This window comes from Gastrolobium bilobum, unplaced genomic scaffold (assembly GCF_033153095.1).
Source record: "Gastrolobium bilobum isolate Gb01-03AN ecotype WA unplaced genomic scaffold, APGP_CSIRO_Gbil_v1 utg2803, whole genome shotgun sequence".
NCBI classification, from domain to species: Eukaryota; Viridiplantae; Streptophyta; class Magnoliopsida; order Fabales; family Fabaceae; genus Gastrolobium; species Gastrolobium bilobum.
In genome coordinates this window covers 307951-330321 of record NW_026898379.1, presented here as the reverse complement: position 1 = coordinate 330321, position 22371 = coordinate 307951, and the positions used below count along the sequence as shown (strand labels likewise).

Below are 22371 nucleotides of genomic sequence, written 5' to 3'. Positions count from 1 at the left end.
CATAAATTCACTTCCATTATCTGTTTGAATGCTTTTTACTGATGTTTGAAATTGAGTGGAAACCATGTTAAGAAAAAATCGAAAATGTGAATATGTTTCTCCTTTATTTTGCATTAAAAATACCCACACATTTTGACTGCAATCGTCCACAATAGTAAAAAAATATTTAGCACCAGTGAAGGAGACAGTAGCATAAAGACCCCAGAGATCATAGTGAATTAAATCAAAAACATGCAAGCTGCATTTTTTATTTATTGAAAATGGACTGCGAGCCTGTTTAGCTCTAGAACATACATCACAAAAACCAACATTATTCGAACTTGAAATAAAAGGAAGCAGTGAAAGATAATGTCGAGAAGGATGACCAAGTCTTTTATGCCACAAAGAGTAAGAATCCGAAATTTGTATTGCATTAGTGAAAATTGACGAATTCCTCAAGACATACACCCCTTCCCGCACATCACCCCATGCAATCGTTGTCCTCAAGTGTTGGTCCTGCAAGATGCAATTTTTGTCAGTAAAAATTACGTAGCATGTATTTGACTTTATTAACTGAGAGACTGAAATCAGGTTGCAGGTGAGAGATGGAACATATAGCACATTAGTTAGAACTAATGAAGAAGTTAATGAAACAGTGCCACTCTTTACTGCAGTTGTTTGATTTCCATTAGGCAAACCCACGGTACAAAGGGATATGGATCGAATATCAAGATAAAAAAGCAACGTTACCAATCATGTGTTGGGATGCACCACTATCAATAAACCATGAAATAGAAGTATGCGTGTTACCAGAAAGCTTGTCAGATGACTGTTTAGAAGAATCAACCAGAGCCAGCAATTGTTGAAGCACTTCCGGTGTAAGGCTCGGCAAAGAGGCAGTACCGGTTGTGGAATTTTCTAGTTAGGTGGTGATGGTGTGCGCAGCTTGGGCAGAAGAGGCAGCATGACTGCGTCCTCTGGTGTGACGTCCGCGACTACAAGTGTAAAAGGGAGAACGGGGATCAGTAATTTTGAAATTTTTGCTTGAAGCAGCCATGGTTCTGGCTAGCAAAGCAAGGAAGAAGAAAGGCCTAGATCTTTTGGCTCTGATACCATAACAATAATATTTGAAATATGTGACTTGATTAATTGAACAGCTAAAGGCTTGTTTAAATAAAGCCATGATACAAAGGAAAATCAAAACAACCTAACTAAAATCTTATCAGAAAATAATACAAAAGATTTACACTTATCAAAAATATTAGCTAATAACTCATATCAGCTAACAAACAAAAGAATAACAAATTAATCTAACAAATTAATCTATACAATCTTATCCGAATAAAAATGCAATATATCGTTCGATTAATAAATGCAAGATTAATTGCTCGATTAGTTTATGTATTTTCTCTTCAAATACAGAAAATAATAAGTTTGATGTTCTTATTAAAACACATACTCATTGATCAATATATCGCTATTGATTTTAATAGCACACTCGATTCTTATTAGCATGAGGGGACCATGAAATTCCTGAGAAGTTCTTTGAACCTACTGTATTGTCTCTCATCGGTTTTAACAGGAGCATTATCAAGGTCCTCAATTTCCTTCCTGCTCTTTACATTTCTTGCTATTGAAATCTAGTTTGTTCAAGTCATCTGCAATTCCCACATAACCATACAGAATATTCTCCACTTCATCTCCCTGATCGTATGTGTTTGAAGATATTTTGTTTATGGATGGGCAAAATAAGTGAGATTTTTTAATTGATGGTGGAATGTGTTTTTCGTTTGATTTTCTAGTTAGTTTCAGTCTTGGTCGCAGAGGAAGAGAGAAAGGGGAGGAGAGAGAAAAGGTGTGGGAGGAAGTGAAGAGAAAGAAAAGGAAAAAAAAAAGTTTATTTTATATCACAAATATTGACAGTTGAATGAGATTGTAATCGAACGATATTGAAAGAGGTAGGCAAAGGTAAGCAAAATAAGAATAGGCAGAATAACATATCCAAGTTTAAAAACCAACATGAAATCAAAATTAAAAGATTATAAACATAATATTTAAGGTTCTCTTCACTTTTTCCTTTTTAGAATTACATGTATGGGCGGAGACAGGCGTATTCTATAAGACTCCTAAATATAGCAAAGTGATAAATGGAACTTTTACATGAATCCCAATTTACGCCAACAACATGACGCTTGGCATAAACTTATAATTTGCTAGTACATCATAATCTTATGAGATGTTCTTTGTAGTTCAAATTGTGGGGAGAGCTGGATACTGCTCAATATCAAGACGTATAACAAAAGGGTAATAAATGGAGCCGCAATATATATGTTTACCTATTTTAATCCCACTAGTCAATGATAACTCGGGATCATAATAGTGTGCAGTTGGTTTTCCTTCCAAATCGACGGCTATAACTCCTCCATTCTTCGACAAAGGTAGACTCACTACATACTTTGTAACCATCGCTATAGCCTTCCGAATGAAAGGGTATCTAATTATGAAATCCAAATCAGGTGTAAAGGCCTGCCAGTAATGCACAAAAACAACATTCATGAGTAAACAAGACAGAAAGATCCAGCACTTTCCTTTTTCTTTTGGAGAATGACAGTTTAGTGTAATTAATTTCATAAATAATATTCCCTAAGCCCTTGGTTTTGTATTTACCTTTTCAAAAATAATAATTTGTACATGATTTTCTTTCCTCGGTTACAAAATTGAATGTTAATCCATTAATTGATATATAGATAAATAATGAAGTTGAGGGCTACGTTACCGTGGCTATTCCAATCCAATACTTCCCTTGTCCATCATAATGAATGTTATCAGGCATGCCAGGTAGGTCACAGAATTTTTCTATACTTCCTTTTTTAGAGCCCTGTATGTAATATTTCTTGCACTTCATCCTGCACAATCAGAGCAAACTGAAATAAGTCAAACAACTTTCAGAATTCTGCAAGCGGTTTGTACTTAAGTTCGTATTCAAATAACCTTTACTTAATAAGTTAAGTGCCTTAATTTGACAGAGATGGTTGATAAGAGTATGTACAAAATTTAATTTGATTTCCTCTTATCCAATAGCAAGTAACTTACAGGACAGTTTCACAGAAGACCACAAAATGTTGATCTGGTGAGACTGCAACTCCGTTGGGAAAGTAGAGGTCGCGAGCAAGCAGGGTTGTGTTTTTTGTTGCTGGATTATAGCTCAAGAATCTACCATTTGGCTTGCCTTCCAAGATGTCCAAGAGGGCCTCCTTTATTGAGTATTTGTATGAAGCATCAGTGAAATAAATAGTGCCATCGTGTGCTACATCAACACCATCTGTTAACTTGAATTTTAAGCCCTCAACCTCGTCCACAAGCATCTCAACCTCCTTTTCTCTTGTCACTCTCAGCAGTCCCTGCATCATTAAGTGGATACTAGAGTGCTCACAAACCATAATCAGGGTAATTTTGTGGTACACAAGAATAAGAAAAAATAACAATCAGGGTAATTTTGTGGTACACAAGAATAAGAAAAAATAACAATCAAATTAAATCAATGAAAAATGAATTTAAACTCCCATCTTCAAGAAAGTGGTAATGTCAAAAACTAAAAAGATTGGTCTTAGTCTCACAAATAAATTCTTCCCATCATAAAAATGAGCTTAGATAAAATTGAATCTGAAACATTTTGTTACGATTCAGATCCAAAGTATCGGAAACATAAGGTTTTGATATAAAGTTTATATAGACTTTGGGTTCTCTTACTTTACAAGCTAGCTTTTTGGGTGAGATTCTCCCAAGATTTGTATCACAATTTCTGAAAACACTCAGATTTTGCATAATCTCTTTACACGGTCGTTCACCAATCATTTCCCGGAGCATATTTGTATAGACAGTAAAGTAAAAATAATTCGAAGGTTTTCATTGTTAACAATAGGCTTAGTTCCAGTCTTGATCTATTTGGTTTACTAATATGCATATTTCTTTTATGCATTCCTATCGAATTTCTGCACTATGCTGGTGCTACCTCACAAAAGAAAATAATTACATATGAATAGAATTCTAGAAAATAATTATTTGAATGAATAAGAAGAGAATGATCTTCATTGCATGTAAAATTGTTCATACATCATATTTGTCGCACATACACAATATTTATACCATTTATCATGTGTGCGTTTGATTTGCTAAAAGTAAAGCACAACACATTACATATATATATAAAAAAGTATTTTGTTTGATTGTTCAAATCCGTTAGTTCTAAAAAATCACAATTTAAGAAACAAATCAAATTTCTAAATTTTTGCTATCCACCGGATACAAACTCTTGTCAACACCAGGTAGAGAAAAAGAAAAAGAAAACCACTAATCCCTACCCCTTCATTATCCAAACTTCATTGCATGCAAAACAATACAACACAAAGAGTATTGAATAAATCTTACATTATTTTGTGGAAGAAAATGTTTGATATCCTAAAGAACACAACTTTGTGTTGAAAAAATTGCCTTTTGTGTATATTTAATGAATTTTTATATTATTCGTAACAGGAGCTGTTTATGACAAATGTTATTTTCTTCAAAGGACCCGAGATAAGTTATTTTTTATGAGTTCAAAATTATGTCGTGAAAATTAAGATATTTTTATAATTTTAATATATTGTAGGATTATATTAGTCTTTATTATTATAACTTTTTAATCTTATACTCCTAAAACAATATTATTTTGAAATCACCAAAAAAAAAACAATATTATTTTCTTGTACTGTACATAATACTTATCTCTAAGCTTAGGAGCTAAGTATTCACGGCTAATGAAAGTGACTCACCTTATCCGCGTCAGCAACTATGAGTGCACCATGTTGGTCAAAAGATAGCCCAAGCGGTCTTCCCCCGGTGTTGACCCAATCTTCAACCACCGAATCAGCCACCGATGACTCATTCAACGCGACTCGTTTGATCCATCCATCTTCACACCCCGTGTAAATGACACGCGCCGCAGAATCGTAAGCCAAGTCTTCAGGTCCCGCCACGTGTCCCTCTGCCACAGCTTCAGATCCTCGTTGCATGTGCTCGTTACGTGCGGGGGCTGAGAAGGAGACCCGGCTGAGCTCGTCGACTGGGAGTTGAACCGGTTCGAACGGGTCGAGCCGGTAAAGAAGCGCAGCCACTGCGACAGGAAGAACGATAGCAAAGAACGGTGTTAAAAGCCATGACCTTCTTGATGTTGTCGTGTTTGTACTCTCAAAATCGTGTGGTGAACCTGAGTCGGACATTCGAGGTAGTTGGCGGTAATCTGTAAGCTTTCACTGTTGTCTGTTGGCTAGTTTCACGCTTCACGGATAAGCGGAGTGATGCTATTGCTACTTACAATCTAGTATTTGTAAATTTATATAAGGTAAATGTGATGTAATAATGTAAATATTATATACTGTAATAATTACAAAAGGACAAAGTTTTGAAAGTTACTTTTAATTTCGTTTTAATTAATTTTCGAAGTCTCGATTTATAATACATCTTTCTACTAACATGACGTCAAATTTTAACCATTTATATTTATATTGTCTAAATTATTGATTCATATTTTTTATTAAAATTTATATTACATTATTTTTTAAATTTCTTAAGTTAAAAAATACAGAAATACAAAACTTGAGACATCGCCTTTTTTTTTCTCTGGAACAAAAAAAATTAATATTTTAATTTTTGAATTTTGTACTTGTATTTTTTTAATTTCAGAATTTTAAAAAAATAAGATAATATAGTTTTAAATAAAACATTTAAACTAATAGTGTGAATATAATAAGAATAAATAATTAGGATTAGTTCAATAATGGTAAATTAACCCTCTAAGTTAACGAAAAGATATACTATAACAATAGTTAAACTTTACAAACCAATATGAAATCAAAAATTAAAGGATTATATATAAAACATAATATTTAAGGTGGTTTCTCTTCACTTTTTTCTTTTTCAAACTACATGTTTGGACGGAGACAGAGAGGCGTCTTTTATAACACCTCTAACTAGTTAAGAAAATTTAAAGTATAACCAAATAGCGGAAAGTTTTTCTACACAATTAATCTAAAACGCATACACACGATATGGTAAGTCCACAAAGAAATAAACAATTTAGAACTCTGCATTACATTAGGAGCGTTGGTACCCTTTTCGAAGCATCAAAAGCTACCTATCTATTTACCTGTATACATCGTGCCATAACAGTGACTCAATATATAAATCTCCACGTGACATCATACATTAGTAAATAATTCATCATGGGTAGCAAGGCGAGATAGAACTCACGAATCACGGTATAGTCTAATCACGACAACCACGTCCTTCTTTTCACTTGAAGACAGTAGTACATCGTCCTCACCATGGATCAGAAAAGCACGCTAAACTTTTTTTTTTTTTGAGTTACCCAACCCTAATTATCTCTTTGAGACGAGTTGGCTCCCTCCGGTATTTCCACGAGCTTCGACTCTTTGAGCCGGCTACGAGACTAATCCGAGTGCGGGGGAACAGTGATGGCTAAAGGTTCAGCTCCCTCCCCAAGAATGCATTCAGCGGGAATCGAACACATATTCAACCCCACTAACTCAGCGCCAAGTTACCAACTGAGCTGCACCCATTGGGTCCAAGCACGCTAAACCTCTTTTATTTCGTAAGTGAAATATATATGGGCAATATTATTAGAGGAAGAATATTCTTATTATCAAAATTTTCTACTACTAATTTACTATCTATCTAATCATCATTGTATCAACATTTATTCTTTTTTCAAAAAAATTTTAGCATTCTCTCTCTTTGATTCAATGGTAATTAGATAAGTAGTAAGTTAGTAGTAGAAAATTTTGGTAGTAAAAATATCATTGCTCGTATTATTATCAAGCAAATGGAGAGAATTTTTGTTTGCTGCACACTCATCGATCATCGCACTGTTCTTTCTATTTTTTTCTTTCTCCTCATGCATATAAAAAAATTTATATGGATGATCATATAAAAAACAAATAAAAAGAAAAATATAAGCCTTATATATTTTTATATATATGTAAAAAATAAAATTATCTTCTATAACATGATGAGAAACAGTAATCCATATATATGAGTTTATTATTTTTCCTGCCATAAGATATAAAATAATCTTCAACAATCACAAAATTATGTCGTTTTGAGGGTTGAAAAAATTAATGAACAGAATTTTATTAAAATTTATATAACAAAGAAACAAACAAAATTTCTAAAATATCCTTCATTAACTCTCTCAAAATCTCAAAGCCAAATAGTTTTGTGAATGCTAAGAATATGTCATCTCCCATGGTAGAAGAAACATTTTCATTTATATATATATATATATATATATATATATATATATATATATGTATGAGGTAGGATCATTTGACATCAGTGTCAAATTTGAAGTTTGACACCTCATCTGAGAGCCGTTGGATAAAAAAAGATCAATGGTACCATATGCTTACAAATCAAAGTCGTTGATCTTTTTTAATCTAACGGCTCTCAGATGAGGTGGCAAACTTCAAATTTGACACCAGTGTCAAAGGATCCTACCTATATATATATATATATATATATATATATATATATATATATATATATATATATATATGAAAATATTACTCTTATTTTACATGAGATAATTATCTCATGTTCTCTCACTTCAAAAATTGCACTCCCTCTTTTTTCTTTCTTTCTTTTTTTTGTTTTTTTATGGTGGGCCCCACTTGAATTCTCTCTATAGCATGAGAGAACTAGTCTCATGTAACATGAAATAATATTCCCTATATATAACCATTTTTCCCCTCATTAATAAATTAATAATCATTTTGTCACTTACCCAGAACTATCTACCAACATGTCCCTCTTTAATCGATTAACTTGAATATTTAATCGATTAAATGGTCAAAATAGGCAAAAATGGTTGACTCGAGATTTAATCGATTAACTTGAATATTTAATTGATTAAAACTTATATTTAATCGATTAAATATCACAAATGAACGTGAAAACATTAATTGAATGAGACAAACGAGAAAAACTCGCTACGTTCAAAGGGGATGATTAAGGTTTAGTTTACTATAATGATTAAGTTTTGGCTGCCCCAAGTGTTCGTTTGAAATATGTCTTACTTGCTGTGAAGAAATACGAAATGGAAGTATTTCACCCCGGCTTGAACTGAAGTTTGAATATGTTAATCAGGGCAGTGAATACATGCATGGTGGTCATCCTCAACCAGTATATTGTGATTTAGGGACTTTAGAGGGGTTGTGGAAGTATTAGATGGAAGTATAATGATTAAATTTAGGTACTATTGACATATATACTGATTGGAATGCTAATAGTGATGGAAGTATTAGATGTGCTCCAAAAGAAATGAGGGGTTGTGGTGACTATGTATTGGAGCTGAAGTCCATACTTCCAAATGGATGGATTTCTAAGTTGGAAGCCAAAATTCGTGACATGCTGAAGAATTTTTGCAAAATTGAGCACAAAACTCTTCAGAAAGAAGCAATATTAAGCAGCAAATCTATGATAAGAGCTTCTTTTAGAGATGACACGAATGATAATAACATATATTGTCCAGTATCAAGTGACTTGTCAGAAGAAGGGTTATTTCTCTTCCAACAGTATTGGATTAAAGGTGAACCAATCATAGTTCGGGATGTTCTTAAACAAGGGACAGGTCTGAGTTGGGAGCCAAAGGTCACTTGGCGAGCATTATGTGAAAATTTGGATTCAGGGAACAGCTCAAATGCGTTAATAAATCAAGATTGGTTCTCGTTACGCAGTGAACCAACGAGTTTTCCTTGTTTGTCTCATTCAATCAATGTTTTCACGCTCATTTGGTATATTTAATCGATTAACTATAAGTTTTAATCGATTAAATATCTCTCTTAATCGATTAAAGAGGGATATTTAATCGATTAAATCTCGAGTCAATCATTTTTATCTGTTTTGACCATTTAATCGATTAAATATTCAAGTTAATCGATTAAAGAGGGGAAAATTGGTGGATAGTTTTGAATAAGGAGCAAAATGGTTATTAATTAATTAATAAAAGGTAAAAGGGTCAAAAAGGCTCGATATTTCTGCTGCATTTTTTTCTTTTCTTTTTATTTTAAACATAGTGGACCCCACATTTATTGTCTCTATAGCATGACAAGAGAATTGTCCTACAACATGACATTTGTTTTTCCTATATATATGGCTTTAATGTTTCTAAAGTGAATGTGGATAAGTTATTTACATTCGCTGCTAAAACGACGTCGTTTTGAGTTGAAAAATTAAAAAATTATAATAAAAAAGACTATTATAACCCTGAAATAAATTATAATTACAAAGATACCTTGATTTCCGCCTGGAAACGACGTCATTTTGGGCTCAATGTAGATAACTTATCTACATTGACTGTAGCAAAAGCGAACCCTATATATATATATAAAAGTCAAAATCTTCTTATACCGGTATAAGATTAATAAATTTTATATTCAATTTTAAGAATTAATTTTTGCATATATGATGGTTATAATTTATTGAAAATTAATAATGAATTAATGAAAATAATAATATTAATTACAATCGTTTAATGGACGGAAATCAACAGATAAAATTGAATGTAAGGTTTATTATTCTTACACAAATAATAATTGATCTTATCCCTATATATATATATATATATATATATATATATATATATATATATATATATATATATATATATATATATAGAAATATATTTGTCCTTTTAAAGAGCGGTCATTTTAGTTAAAACTAATATTCTTTATTTAAAATTTAAAGTAAAAAAACCACCCACTTTCTCTCCCCGATGATTTTCATTGTATATCTCTTTCTTTTACTTAAAAGGACACAATTTTATATCCTTTAAAAGGATAAGCACCAAACCCTATATATATATATATACATATATATATATATATATATATATATATATATATATATACATATATATATATACATATATATGGGAAAATATTTTCTCCTTTTAAAGGAGAAATTTTTTCTCCTACTAATGACTCATGGCATAAGTGGGTCCCACCTTGAATTTTTTTTTGTCAACTATTTTGTATACCTCACTTATACCATACTAGTAGGAAAAAAAATTAACTTTTAAAAGGAGAAAATAATTGCCATATATATATATATATATATATATATATATATATATATATATATATAGGCAATATTTATCTCAAGCTACTGGAGATAGAAAATTGTTCCTACACACTCAACCAAAAATGGGATCCACCGGGAGAGAGAGAGAGAGAGAGAGAAAAAAAAGATTAGCTCCATTATCGATGTGAGTTTAGGAGAAAATTTCATTTTCCTATTACTTGAAAGTATATTTTATATATATATATATGATGATATTTCTCTGAGGATCTTTTGTTTACCTGGAAAAAAATTTGAGGATCTTATCCAGCTGTAATGAATTCAAGAAAAGTACAATTTTTTTATACATTGATCATTATGATATATATAATTATTCATCATTGAAATCATATTTTTATACATTCACTTCAACATACCTTGTTGGTCTTGGCCATTTTATTTTTAATCAAGTCATAAAATCTTTGCTTGAGTATATGATTTGAGCTAAAAACATCGTATGGGTTTCATTTTTTCGTAAGATTTTCGTGTGTGGCTGTGTTTGAAAAAAGAGAATGGAGAGATAAGACGTGTGTCTCTTCCCATATGCAGCATAATTCATAAGAAAATTAAGGTAGAGTGAAGATAAATTATCTGCCAAGTCTCATAAATGTGTTTATCTTAGTTATCTTCGCTCATAAAATGGTTGTCCTGGTCGACCCAATCGATTAGCCCAATATAGCAGGCCCAGTGCCAAGGTCTAAGCCATCTATGCCCCACCAACCTTGCTGCCCCAACACTGCCTTCCCTATTGGCACACAATAGGTTTCCCAACATGGGACACTAGAATGTCTTATTTGGAATGCTCTCTCATCCCCTTTGTCTTCACAGGCACCCCAAGTGTCTCCCGCTTTATCCTTTCCCCACTCAGCAGCTGCTCTCAACACTGCAGCAGCTGCAACGCGCTTTGTCTCAGTAAGGCAAGGCTGAAATGGCTCTTCCATATGGTAGTTGACCAAACTCACTCCACCACAGAGGTAAATGGCTTAAGCCTAACTATAAATACCCTATTTCTGCACCACAAGGGGGGCATATCACTAACTTATGAGATGTTACTGTGTACTTTAGAGAGCCATTGCAACCACTAAACACCATTTTCCCTTTGTCATACACATCATTTGGGACCGGGACCTTCCTGCATACCCTTTATCTATATTATTGCTACCAAAGAAACCTTATTGTGATTGCAACATCCTTCTAGGTTACATATTTGACTCTCTTGCCTTACTAACGATTCATTGGCGCCGTCTGTGGGAAAAGGTAAACTCTGATTCCCATCATTTTACCGGAAGTTCTCTAAGAAAGTTAGAAACTCCATTTTCCCCTACTTTTGCCACCATCACGATGGTCCTCACCAGGAGAACAACTCAGCCCCGGGAAACCACTCCAGATGGTCATGCCACACCATACATTCAGACTTCGCACCTTCAGCTCAATCAGCACCAGCTCTTCGAGTCCCTCCAACTGCAATCCAACCAACCATATCCCAGATGCTGTTAAATCGACCGTGGCCATTTCTGTTGTTTTAGATCCTATAACACCTCACATATTTAAAATACAATATTAAAGATTTAATTGTGGGTTAGAAGGTTTAATTAGTGGAGATCCTGAGTTTTAGGTCAAAATACACACGAGGGTAAAATAGTAATTTGACAAATATGTAACCTTAATATATGAAATGGTAAAATTATACCTTATTTGATGAAAATAATACTCGAAATGGATTTTAGAATGAAATTTGGAGTGGATAGGCAATTTTCTGAAAAATTGATGAATAGTGATTTTTACCGGATAAAATATTGTCGTACAATTCTACCGGTTAATTCATAAATGAGATTACTGCTCTATGATTGGATATATGATGAAATAGGTATTTAGAATCAAGAAAAATGATTAGTAAAAATATTCGGCGAATTCTGATGGTTTGGGAGGTGTTAGTATATGGATGTCCTAGAGACAATCTTTTGATTAGATTAGAACATAAGTGGACTTTGTATTGTCGCAAATAAATAAAAGCATTCTTTATCCTGTTTCATATTTTGTCTCGATATTACTGTTAATATTATATATGAGTAACTGGATAAACCCCTTGGAATAAAATAGGTATCTCTTGAGTATCTGTGATGAGATCACGATCATGAGGATTCAAGGATACTGGATGTTTATTCCTAATTTTATGTTCCTAGTCTAGGGACACTGAGAATGGGGATCAGTGATCTCGGGTAAGACTAGCACAACTTATCTACTTGTATACGGATGCAAGGTAAAAACCTCATGAGCTACAGATATGGAGATGTCTTAGCTAAAATCGTGGGTGGACCTATAAGGGTATAGCTCGCACTGAACAGACCCACAAAATAGACTCTTTGAGGAAATCTCACAGAGAGTATCATTAGAGTAGTCTCTTTATATTTGGGTATGTCTTTCCTTAGACCAGAAGTTATTACCTAGACTGTGTTCTAGAAGGCATGCTTTGACTGTATACCTCGTCTGCCTGAAACATGGAGACTCATAGGTATACTGTTGGGCTTGTCCTGAAAGAGCACAGGGCTAGGGTGATAAGCTGAAGGAATTCGTCAAATCTCTGTGAGAGATTAGGTTATCTGTAAACCGGAGAAATCGGGATGACATTTACAGGGACTCAGGAATCTATGCATAGTACAAGAGATCATGAGATGATCTGCCTTTAGAGTCAGTAAATTGAAGATTCCCTATTTCGAATAAAGCTTACCCTAAACCGCAAGGGTTGATACGTTTCCTTACCCTAGGTTTTATGGGAAGGTAACCGAGACGAAAGGAAATACGTACGGCAACCAAATATGTGTAATAGGATGATCAAGTCATTAATCTAACTAGTTCTGGTGCAACAAAGCATTGCTAGTGCTCTGTGTTGTCATTAGATGGGTTGTGGGCTTATTGGGCCCAAACCCATTTATGTCAGTGGCTATGTTGGACCTAATGGGTCACACACTAACACCTAATTGTCTAGATGAACTAGCATTAAAGGTATTGGGCCTAATAATGGTCGTTAGTCCAAGAAGTAGTTTGGAAGTCCACCTTGAGGGTGGAGGGCGCATGGATCACACAGTAATGGGCTTGGATAGTCCAAGACACTACTAATTAATTTAATTGGTTAAATTAATTATCAAAAATTTAAATTTTGGAATTTGAATTTTGAAATTTGAATTTTGAATTGGAAATTTGAAATTTGAAATTTGAATTTTGAATTCAAATTTTGAAATTTGAATTTTGAAATTTGAAATTTGAATTTTGAATTTGAATATTTGAATATTCGAATTTAAATATTTGAATTCAAATTTGAATTGGCTATGAAAAGTTGTTTCATAACAAAAGAATAAGATAAGATCTTGTTGGAACAAATCACTAGTATCAAGATGAGATCTTTTGGACATGATCCAAGAAGATTGGGGCGCTGATTTTGGCTATTGGTGAGTGTCATTTAGTCATCAAAATCAGCTCCAAAAGATACGGTCTGTTCAGAGAATATTTGAGCGAGTTGATTCAAGTTTGAATGCAACTACTCAAACGTATCTGGACTCCTTTTGGGATTGAATGGGGCGCACAGTATGAGTGGTCATGTGATGACCATCAGGTCAGAATCTTGATTAGATAAAGACCTTAGCTCATAAGGATTCAATGGAGAGGTTGTCGGGAGTTTTGAATTGCAACAACTCCTTTATCTCCTCATTTGTTGTGCGCCACTTTCAATGGAGAGGTTGTGGACATTGAAGATTGCCATAGCATTTTGGAGATATTTATACATGATTTATTGTATATGCTCATTTGATATTATGACTTAGTGTGTGAACATTGGTCTTGAATGAGATGTATTGTCATGCTTAGGGTTGTTCATGCTTTTGATATCCAAGTCATATGTTTATTATTTTGGTTATGTGGAAACATGTTGTAGAAGCATCAATGACTATGTAATAGTTTAATTTGTTAGTTGATGTAAATGTAATTGGATATATTGAGGAAATTGGCGTGTAATATTAATGTATGTGATGGAAGAGCTTTAGGCCTATTGTAGCTTAATATGGTAAATGTTGTTGAATGCATGAAAGTGGAAAAAGTGTATGAATTGGATAATGACTTGTGATTTAAGCAACTATGGATAATACATTGGATATTAACTAATGATAAGCAATGTGATTGATAATGAGGATTGTAAGTGCACCAAGGAATATTGATCCTTTGGATTAGGGATGTGCATGGGTCGAACCAAACCGAATTTTTTGAATAACCGAACCGAATTGGTTTAAATGGTTCGGTTTGAAAATGGTTCGGTTCGAAAGTGGTTCGGTTCGATGCGGAAGTGGTTCGGTTCGGTTGAAAACGGTTCAGTTTGGTTCGGTTCGGAACCGGTTCGGGTCGATCTTATTTTGAAAAAAAAAATTAAAATTTAAAAAATAAAGTTATAAAAATCGATTTGGTTTGGTTCGGAAACGGTTCGGAAACGGTTCGGTTCAGTTCAGAAACGGTTCGGTTCTTAAACTGGTTCAAAAAATCGGTTCGGTTGGTTCTAAAAATCGGTTCGGTTCATGAACTGGTTCTTTAAAAACTGGTTCAGTTCATGAACTGGATTTTAAAAACCGGTTATTTAAGGGCGGTTCGGTTCGATTCAATTTTTTGGTTATTTTACATACCCCTACTTTGGATACTACCCTATGGTCAATTATATACTCTTTTATTAAAATAGAGGATATGCTGTCAAAATTTCTAAGAAATAGCCAAATTTTACCTAATTTTGGGAGACCATATCTCCCTCCACAATTGTCCAATTATAGCGTGCCATATCTTATTTTAAATCTTAGGATGTTATCTATATTGTCATAAAATTTGGTGTCATTCGGAGTTGTATAATGCACTGTGTGTCAAAATGAGTGGAGAATGCCCAAAAGTGATATTTTGGGACTACTCTTGGGTTTCTCTTTCAAAAATTTGTATCTCCCTCATTTCTTACTGAAATTAGGCTTATGATATATCAAATTGAAGATCTAGGCTTCTTCTATACCATATAAAAATTTTAGAGCAATGAGATAAGTATAACTCCCTTAGTGATAGAAACTGTGAAGGATGTTTGGATCCCTACGCGTAGAGTGTTGACTGTTTTGAGGAATTAACTTACGGCGAGCGTATCGGGAGCCATAGAACTCCAATTGAGGCATGTGATACCTCGTTGGAAATTCAGAAGAGTCTAGTTTAACATATCAAAAGTTGGTTATAATATGTAGAGTGGATTATTTGCAGTTTAAATAAAATCGCGGGTACCCGATGTGGGAAAAATGTCATGTTGTGTATTTTTGTTTTGTTGATTTATGAGAACCACCTAACAACCTTAAATTCCTATTGTATGATGTTAAGCAATAATCATTATGTTTCTGCAATAATTTTGAGTTACAATCACTGTTTATAAAATGATTAATATGAATGTTTTAAAAATGCAAGATTTTTGTAGATGATATTAAAAAGTAAAAGTTTTCCCGTATTTTGAAATGACCCGCTGTGATTATAACTGTACTTAATATCATAATTGATGATAACATAATCGGATGCATACAGGGTGTTACAGACCCAGTTACCCTAATTATATGAATTTTAAATTAGAGGGTTATAATAATGACCTTATCGTCATAAATAGAATGAGGATGAAATTCTAAGAATTTTGATATCCATATTGAGGGTATTTTGCACAGATGAATTTTCATATGTTAATTTTGATTGCTGACGCAGCAACAGTCAGTAGAAAGCTCCAGTTAGCAAATTATAGTTAGAGAGCTAATCTAATGAAATAAACATCATGAATGAGGTTAGGATATGATTTGATGAAGATTGATACCCATATTGGAGTATTTTTGAAAAGTCACTTCTGCTGGGTATTTTGTACTGCTGTAGCAGCAGCCGGTAGAATCCTGAAACGGGAAAAAGATGAGAAAATTGAAATAAAGACCAATATATGCCTAACAAGTCATAATTAGACCAAAAATGTTAAAGTTAAGAAGATTATAAAATCCGGGTACAGTTAAGAACACCGATAAAGACTATAGTGCAATTAAACAACTGTTCGTGGATCTGTGATCGACTATTCAAATTTTTAAGTTATGAACATGATAATTAATTAAAATTAATGTTAAGTAATTAAAGTTAGAGTCTTGAGAGTTTTCGGGTAAAAATTTGATGACGGATCAGTTAAAAATTACACCAGGTCTCACTAAAGGACGGATGCCACTTAAGTGACATTGCACCCATAATTAGGGCACCTTCCCCCCATTTTTTTGATCAGATTTGCAGCTCTCATTTCTCCTTATCTCTCTAAATTTCAAATTTTGAAAACTCTCTCACTTCTGTCTAAGATCCCATCACCTAAATCTTTCCAAAACACAAAACTTCCTTCATCAAAGTTGTTCCTCTCACTCTCCTCTTCACCACCATACCATTTTTTTGGTGTGGAGCCAAAATTCCGTAGCCTTAGCTTCTTGGACAGCCATGGTTTGGTGAAGAAAGATGGCCATAGAGTTGTGTTTTTAAACTCTCTTGAAGAACCACACTTGTTCACTTGGTTCCTTTGATTTTGGGTAAGTTCTCTTGATTTTTTCATGAAAAACATCATCTTTTCCTCTTATGTTCTTGAGCTCTAACTCATGAGCATGTTCATGAAGGTTTGTTCTTGCTTAAAGGAGGGTTCTTGGTGGAAAAAAGTGGATCCTTGAGCTAAAGGAGGAACCTTGAAGATGTAAGCTTCCATGGAGCAAAATAACTCAAAAGTCTTCCCTTTTATGCCTTATGTGCCACGATTTTGTTTGTGTCATGAAGGAATATTGTTTAAAAAAAAAATTATGTCATGGTTTGATGATGATTCTTAAGTGTGTGTGTGTTTGGAACCATGGAATGATGGATTGGATGACTAAAGGTGCCAGCTTCGACCTTTGAGTGATGTTCATGTAAAAAGATGACTATGAACCCTAAAATAGACCATGAACATTTTACCCATATCATGTAAGGATAGGGTTTGATGATAAAAAATGTGATTAAGTTGTTAAGTGTGGAAAAATGATTAGAAAGATTAACTAGGTGGGTTAACTCTAAGTAAAACTCACTAATCATGATTAATAACGGCTATAAACCCTAATTAAAATAGCTCATCAAATCTGTCCATAAAGTATATAAGGGTTTAGTTGTGTTAAAATTAAGGAGATAAAGAATTAGGAGATTAATTAAGGGTAGAGATTAATTAACAAAAGTAATTAAGGATTTAACTCTAAAATTGGACTAAAGTAGGGTTTAGGTACACTAATTAAGTAATCAGTAAAATTTGAGTATCATGACATAATGGGACTAAGGAGATTTCATAATGTGACTTAATAATAGAAAAATCCAAGAATTAAAGTGAATTAGGATTTATAATAATAAATAATTAAGGTTTGTTAAGTAAACACATTTAGGGCTATATAATCAGTTTTTAGGCAAAATTGGAGAGAGCATATCTCCCTCCACAGAGATAATATAGGGCTGTTCCTTATATCAAATTGAAGCTTGAGATATTAGCTATGTGATGTCAAATTTGGGTACCAATTGAAGATGTATTCCATTATGTATGTTTGTTTGAGTGAGGATTGCCTAGGGAGGCCATGTGCAGGGGTTGTACATGGCTGCAACTTCCACGAATTATTTCTCCCTCAATTTTTACTCAAATTAGGCTCATAATATGTTGAATTAAAGCTAAAGGTGTCTAGTTTTCTGCATAAAACGTTGAGATTAATTAGTTTAGTAGATTGTCCAGAATCGCAGAAATGGTAAATGATGTTTAGGGCTATGTTCGGAGTTGGCAAACAGCTTTGTTTGTCCAAATTCAAATGGTGATAATCGGATCTAGAAAACTCCAAATTAGGCATGTAATACCTTGTTAGAAATCTAATTAAGTATAGATTAACATAATAAAAGATGAGAATTTTATAACAAGTGAGTTACGCATAGTAACTAGAAAACAGAAGCATGTACAGTTTTGGAAAAATCGTAAAAGTGATATTTAGGCTAAGTGGGCTTATCGGAACCCTTAGTAACTTATAATAATCATATATTTGGCTTGGATGAGTTGAAAATAATCTAATTTACCTAAGTGAGCCTTGCATGTGCTTCTAAGCTATGTAAGTAATTGAAGATTTAGGTGGCTTGTAATAATGCACTAAACTACGTAATTATGTAATAATTGGTCTAGACTTGTAATGGGCATATGAGTATGAAAAGTGGATTCATTAAATGATTAAGTCATGGATATGACTTAATATGTTATTAATGATGTGAATGGTTCCTACTCTAGTTGTGCCTAGAGAACCGTGCACTTGAGGATTTTGTTGGAGCATACGTATTATATTGGAGTGTGGGCTTGTGCTAAGCTCCCTGAGGTAAGCTTCTAGTTCTAGTTGACTCCTCTCTCTTGTGGCCCCACCATGATGGTGTGCATTATGGTTGTATTGTATGAAAATAAATGGTATGATGTATATGTGCATTCATTCACATTCATATAAATGTTATATGATCTTGATGTTATGATGATGCAATGATGATATATGTTATGAGGATCTTGGCCAGCAATTATGGTATGTAGGCTGCCTATGACTTGACTCTGGGGCCTGTATCATACAGAGGTTGTGTTGATTGTCTATGGCATGACCCTGGAAGTCACACAGGTGTAACTGTCTATGGCTTGACCCTGGAAGTTACACATGTGTAACCGTCTATGGCTTTGACCCTGGGGTTACACAAGAATGATATGATGATGCTATGTTTATGTTGTATGCTTGTATTATATGCTTTATATCTGACTTGTCATGCAGAAAGTGGGCTCAGGGGATTAGAGGATCCTCTATGAACCTTGAGCTTACTGAGATGTGGTTATCTCACCCCGTTTGGGGACATCATTTCAGGTACCCAGAGTAGTGGTGATGCTTCTAGGGGCAAGGCCCCTGTATTGGAGTAGTTGATGATGCAGCTGATAATTTTATGTTGTGATTAAACTTGATGTTGGCATGTAGACTTGTTACCATGGTTAATTATCTTATGGAGATTAATGTATGTATCTATTTAGGCTCATGATTGTATCCTTAGAGCCATGGATAATTTACTGATGCTTTTATACTTTGAATTAATATAGACTTGATGCATGTATTCAGTTAATTTGGGTATGAAGCCTTATTGTTTGTATTGACCCATTGAGGGGATTGCAGTCCGTGTGGGACTTGCAAGATATCTGTTTAAATTATTGTATCAATTAGGTTATCTGTATGTGTGGGACCATGTTTCCAGTTATCCAAAATACAGTTGTTATGCTGTCTGTGAGACTCCGTCATGAATGACACTTGATGTCATATCTTGAAGGTCAATGGCCACTAATACTGGCTAATGGGATTAATTAGTAGATGTATGTTTAGATTTACGCTTTTGCAGTATCTCAAGTGAACGTTTTTAGAAAGGTTTTCATAAAATGTTTTGAAAAAAGTTTATTCATATTTTCTTAAGATGATTTATTATTCTTTTAAAATAAAGTCTTCTGCTGTGTACGCTAAGTATCATAATAATAACAATCGGAGTACTACGGGGTGTTACATTTATGGTATCAGAGCAGTTTCACCGGGACGTTCACTGATTTATTGCTTAAGTGTTAACTAGCTATAGAGTGTTTCTTTGAGTGCTTTGATAATGCATATGTCATCACTGGGATGAGCGTAGCTAACTCATTCCGAGTGTAGTTATGTGCAGTAATCATGGCTCCTCAAAGAAGGACCCGTAGGGTAATTGAGGATCCATCACCAGATCCCGTAGCAGCTGCTCTAGCAGCTCTTCAGCAAACCTTGAATACTGCCAGGGAAGCTGATCCACAGAGGTTGGCTGTGGCCAGACAGAGAGAGAAAGAGTACATGAGGAAGACCAGTGAGGATCTCATGGCTAAGAACATATTAGCGAACGTGGAGATGATGAGACTATTTTGGCTGAGGTTCGAGTAGAACCTCCACACCTCCACTACCTCCACCACCGCCATCACCACAGCAGGACATACAGGAGTATTATAGGACCCGAGACAAGGATATTGCAGGCAAGAGTTTCCATGAAAAGACTACTCCCTGGAACGAGAAGAGAAGAGCTTGCAGGTGAAGCAGAACGGGAAAAAGTCTTAGAGAAATGGAAACTTTAAGAAGGAAAATGGAAGAGCTGAGAATGGGAAGACTCATACTTATGCTAAGTGTGGGAGGCCTCATTATGGTGTCTGCCGGATTGAGCAGAATGTATGCTACAATTGTTGTCAAGTAGGACATTTTGCTAAAGAGTGCCCGACGAAAAGGGGACAGTTTGCAACTATTCAGGCTGTTCCGATGTAGGCTATTCCGACTTCCACTACTATTTAGGAGCATCTAGTACCTCCAGTTGCACGAGTTTATGCTGTCACCCAGCAGGAAGAGGAAAAGTCTCCAAATATGATCTGAGGTACCATTTCCATGGATGGCCATGATTTTGATGCATTATTTGACTCAGGAGCCACCCACTCTTTTATTTTGGGTTTTGTTGCGAATGTTTTGAACTTACCTAGGTATGCATTTACGCCTCCTATGATAGTGAAAACTGCCACCGGAGACTTGATTTTCACTTCTTTGATGTGTAAGAAAGTCAAGTTCAATTATGAAGAGAAGGAATATGTGGTTGATCTGATTGTGCTTGAGGGTATGAATTTGCACATTATTCTGGGCATGGATTAGTTAGTCAAACATGGAGTTATGGTTGACTATTGTAGTAGGAAGATTTATTTCTCTGCTAAGAATGAGAAGAAGGACTCCCCATATTTATCAGTCTTGCAGATGATTAAGGCTCTAAATGCGGGAGATGCAGGATATATCATGTTAGGAAAATTGGTTGGTGTCTCTAAGGAGCCAACTTCTAGTATGTGACATTGAGGATGTATTTTCAGAAGAGATCCCACAGTTTCCACCAGAAAGGGAGATAGAATTCTCCATTGACCTAGTGCCTGATGTGAGGCCTATCTCATTGGCTCCATATCGGATGGCAGCAGTGGAGTTAGTAGAGTTGAAGAAGCAGTTAAAAGAATTGTCCCGCAAGAATTTTATCAGACCGAGTGTATCTCCTTGGGGTGTACCATCTCCTGGGGGTGCACCAGTTATCTTTGTGAAGAAGAAGGATGAGACTATGAGATTTTGCACTGATTATCGACAGTTAAACAAGGTGTCAGTAAAGAACAAGTACCCTCTACCACGCATTGATGATTTGTCGGATCAACTTAGAGGTGCTTCTGTGTTTTCGAAAATTGATCTTCGTTCCGGATATCACCAGATCCGGGTAAAGGCCGAGGATATTCTGAAGACGGCTTTCCGATCCAGATATGGGCACTATGAGTATCTAGTGATCCCATTTGGGCTTACTAATGCCTCGGCCGTGTTCATGAGTTATATGAACCGAATTTTCAAACCACATTTAGATTAGTTTGTTGTGGTATTCATTAATGATATTCTGATATACTCCAAGAGTAAAGAGGAGAATGCAGAGCATTTAAAGATAGTCTTACAGATTCTGAGAGAGCATCAGTTATATGCCAAACCGTCCAAGTATGACTTTTGGTTGCATGAGATCCAGTTTCTTGGACGCGTCATTTCATCTGCAGGAGTGGCTGTTGATCCGAGTAAAATAGAAGCGGTGTTGGATTGGGAGAGACCTAAGACTGTTACTGAAATCCAGAGTTTTCTGGGTTTAGCCGGATACTACAGGCGGTTTATCAATGGATTCTCCGGAATCGCCTTGCCGTTGACTAGGTTGACCCGAAAAGGGGTGCCATTTGCATGGACCATTGGGTGTGATATGAGCTTTCAAGAGTTGAAAGATAAGTTGACTACCACACCGGTTTTGATTTTTCCTGATCCAGAAAAGAGATTTGAGATTTATTGTGATGCATCCAAGTATGGATTAGGGTGCGTGTTGATGCTGAAACGAAAGGTAGTGGCCTATGCATCTAGACAGTTGAGACCACATGAGGAGAACTACCCTACTCATGATCTTGAGTTAGCGGCTGTGGTTTTTGCATTGAAAATATGGAGACACTTCTTGTATGGTTCGACCTTCACAGTTTTTAGTGACCACAAGAGCCTGAAGTACCTATTTGATCAAAATGAGCTTAATATGAATGAAAGGAGATGGATGGAA

General features: G+C 34.8%; 1 protein-coding gene across 4 annotated transcripts; it reads right to left on the bottom strand.

Moving 5' to 3' along the window:
* Positions 1-284: 284 nt before the first annotated feature.
* Positions 285-5297, bottom strand: LOC133315472 (protein STRICTOSIDINE SYNTHASE-LIKE 7-like). 4 transcript variants are annotated; one of them, XR_009752088.1, is made up of 6 exons: positions 4791-5297; positions 3073-3380; positions 2756-2885; positions 2316-2505; positions 790-974; positions 285-495 (listed from the first exon to the last, which is right to left on the bottom strand). XR_009752088.1 is itself a non-coding variant. In XM_061517101.1 (5 exons), exons 1-5 carry the CDS (start codon positions 5235-5237, stop codon positions 461-463), a joined length of 1110 nt encoding a protein of 369 aa, XP_061373085.1. In that variant the 5' UTR covers positions 5238-5297; the 3' UTR covers positions 285-460. The 4 variants fall into 4 exon arrangements, 3 of the variants coding, with proteins under 3 accessions (XP_061373085.1, XP_061373084.1, XP_061373083.1); XM_061517101.1 differs by lacking the exon at positions 790-974; XM_061517100.1 differs by lacking the exon at positions 285-495 and having other exon boundaries at positions 512-974.
* Between the last annotated feature and the right edge of the window lie 17074 nt (positions 5298-22371).

What these genes read in the sequence shown, in the direction of transcription:
- LOC133315472 (XM_061517099.1), bottom strand. Translation starts at nt 5,237, where the DNA reads ATGTCCGACTCAGGTTCACCACACGATTTTGAGAGTACAAACACGACA. An exon ending in GTCTTCTGTGAAACTGTCCT is followed by an intron (nt 2,886 to 3,072) that starts GTAAGTTACTTG and finishes CTGATTGTGCAG; the next exon opens with GATGAAGTGCAAGAAATATT. An exon ending in ATTGGATTGGAATAGCCACG is followed by an intron (nt 2,506 to 2,755) that starts GTAACGTAGCCC and finishes CATTACTGGCAG; the next exon opens with GCCTTTACACCTGATTTGGA.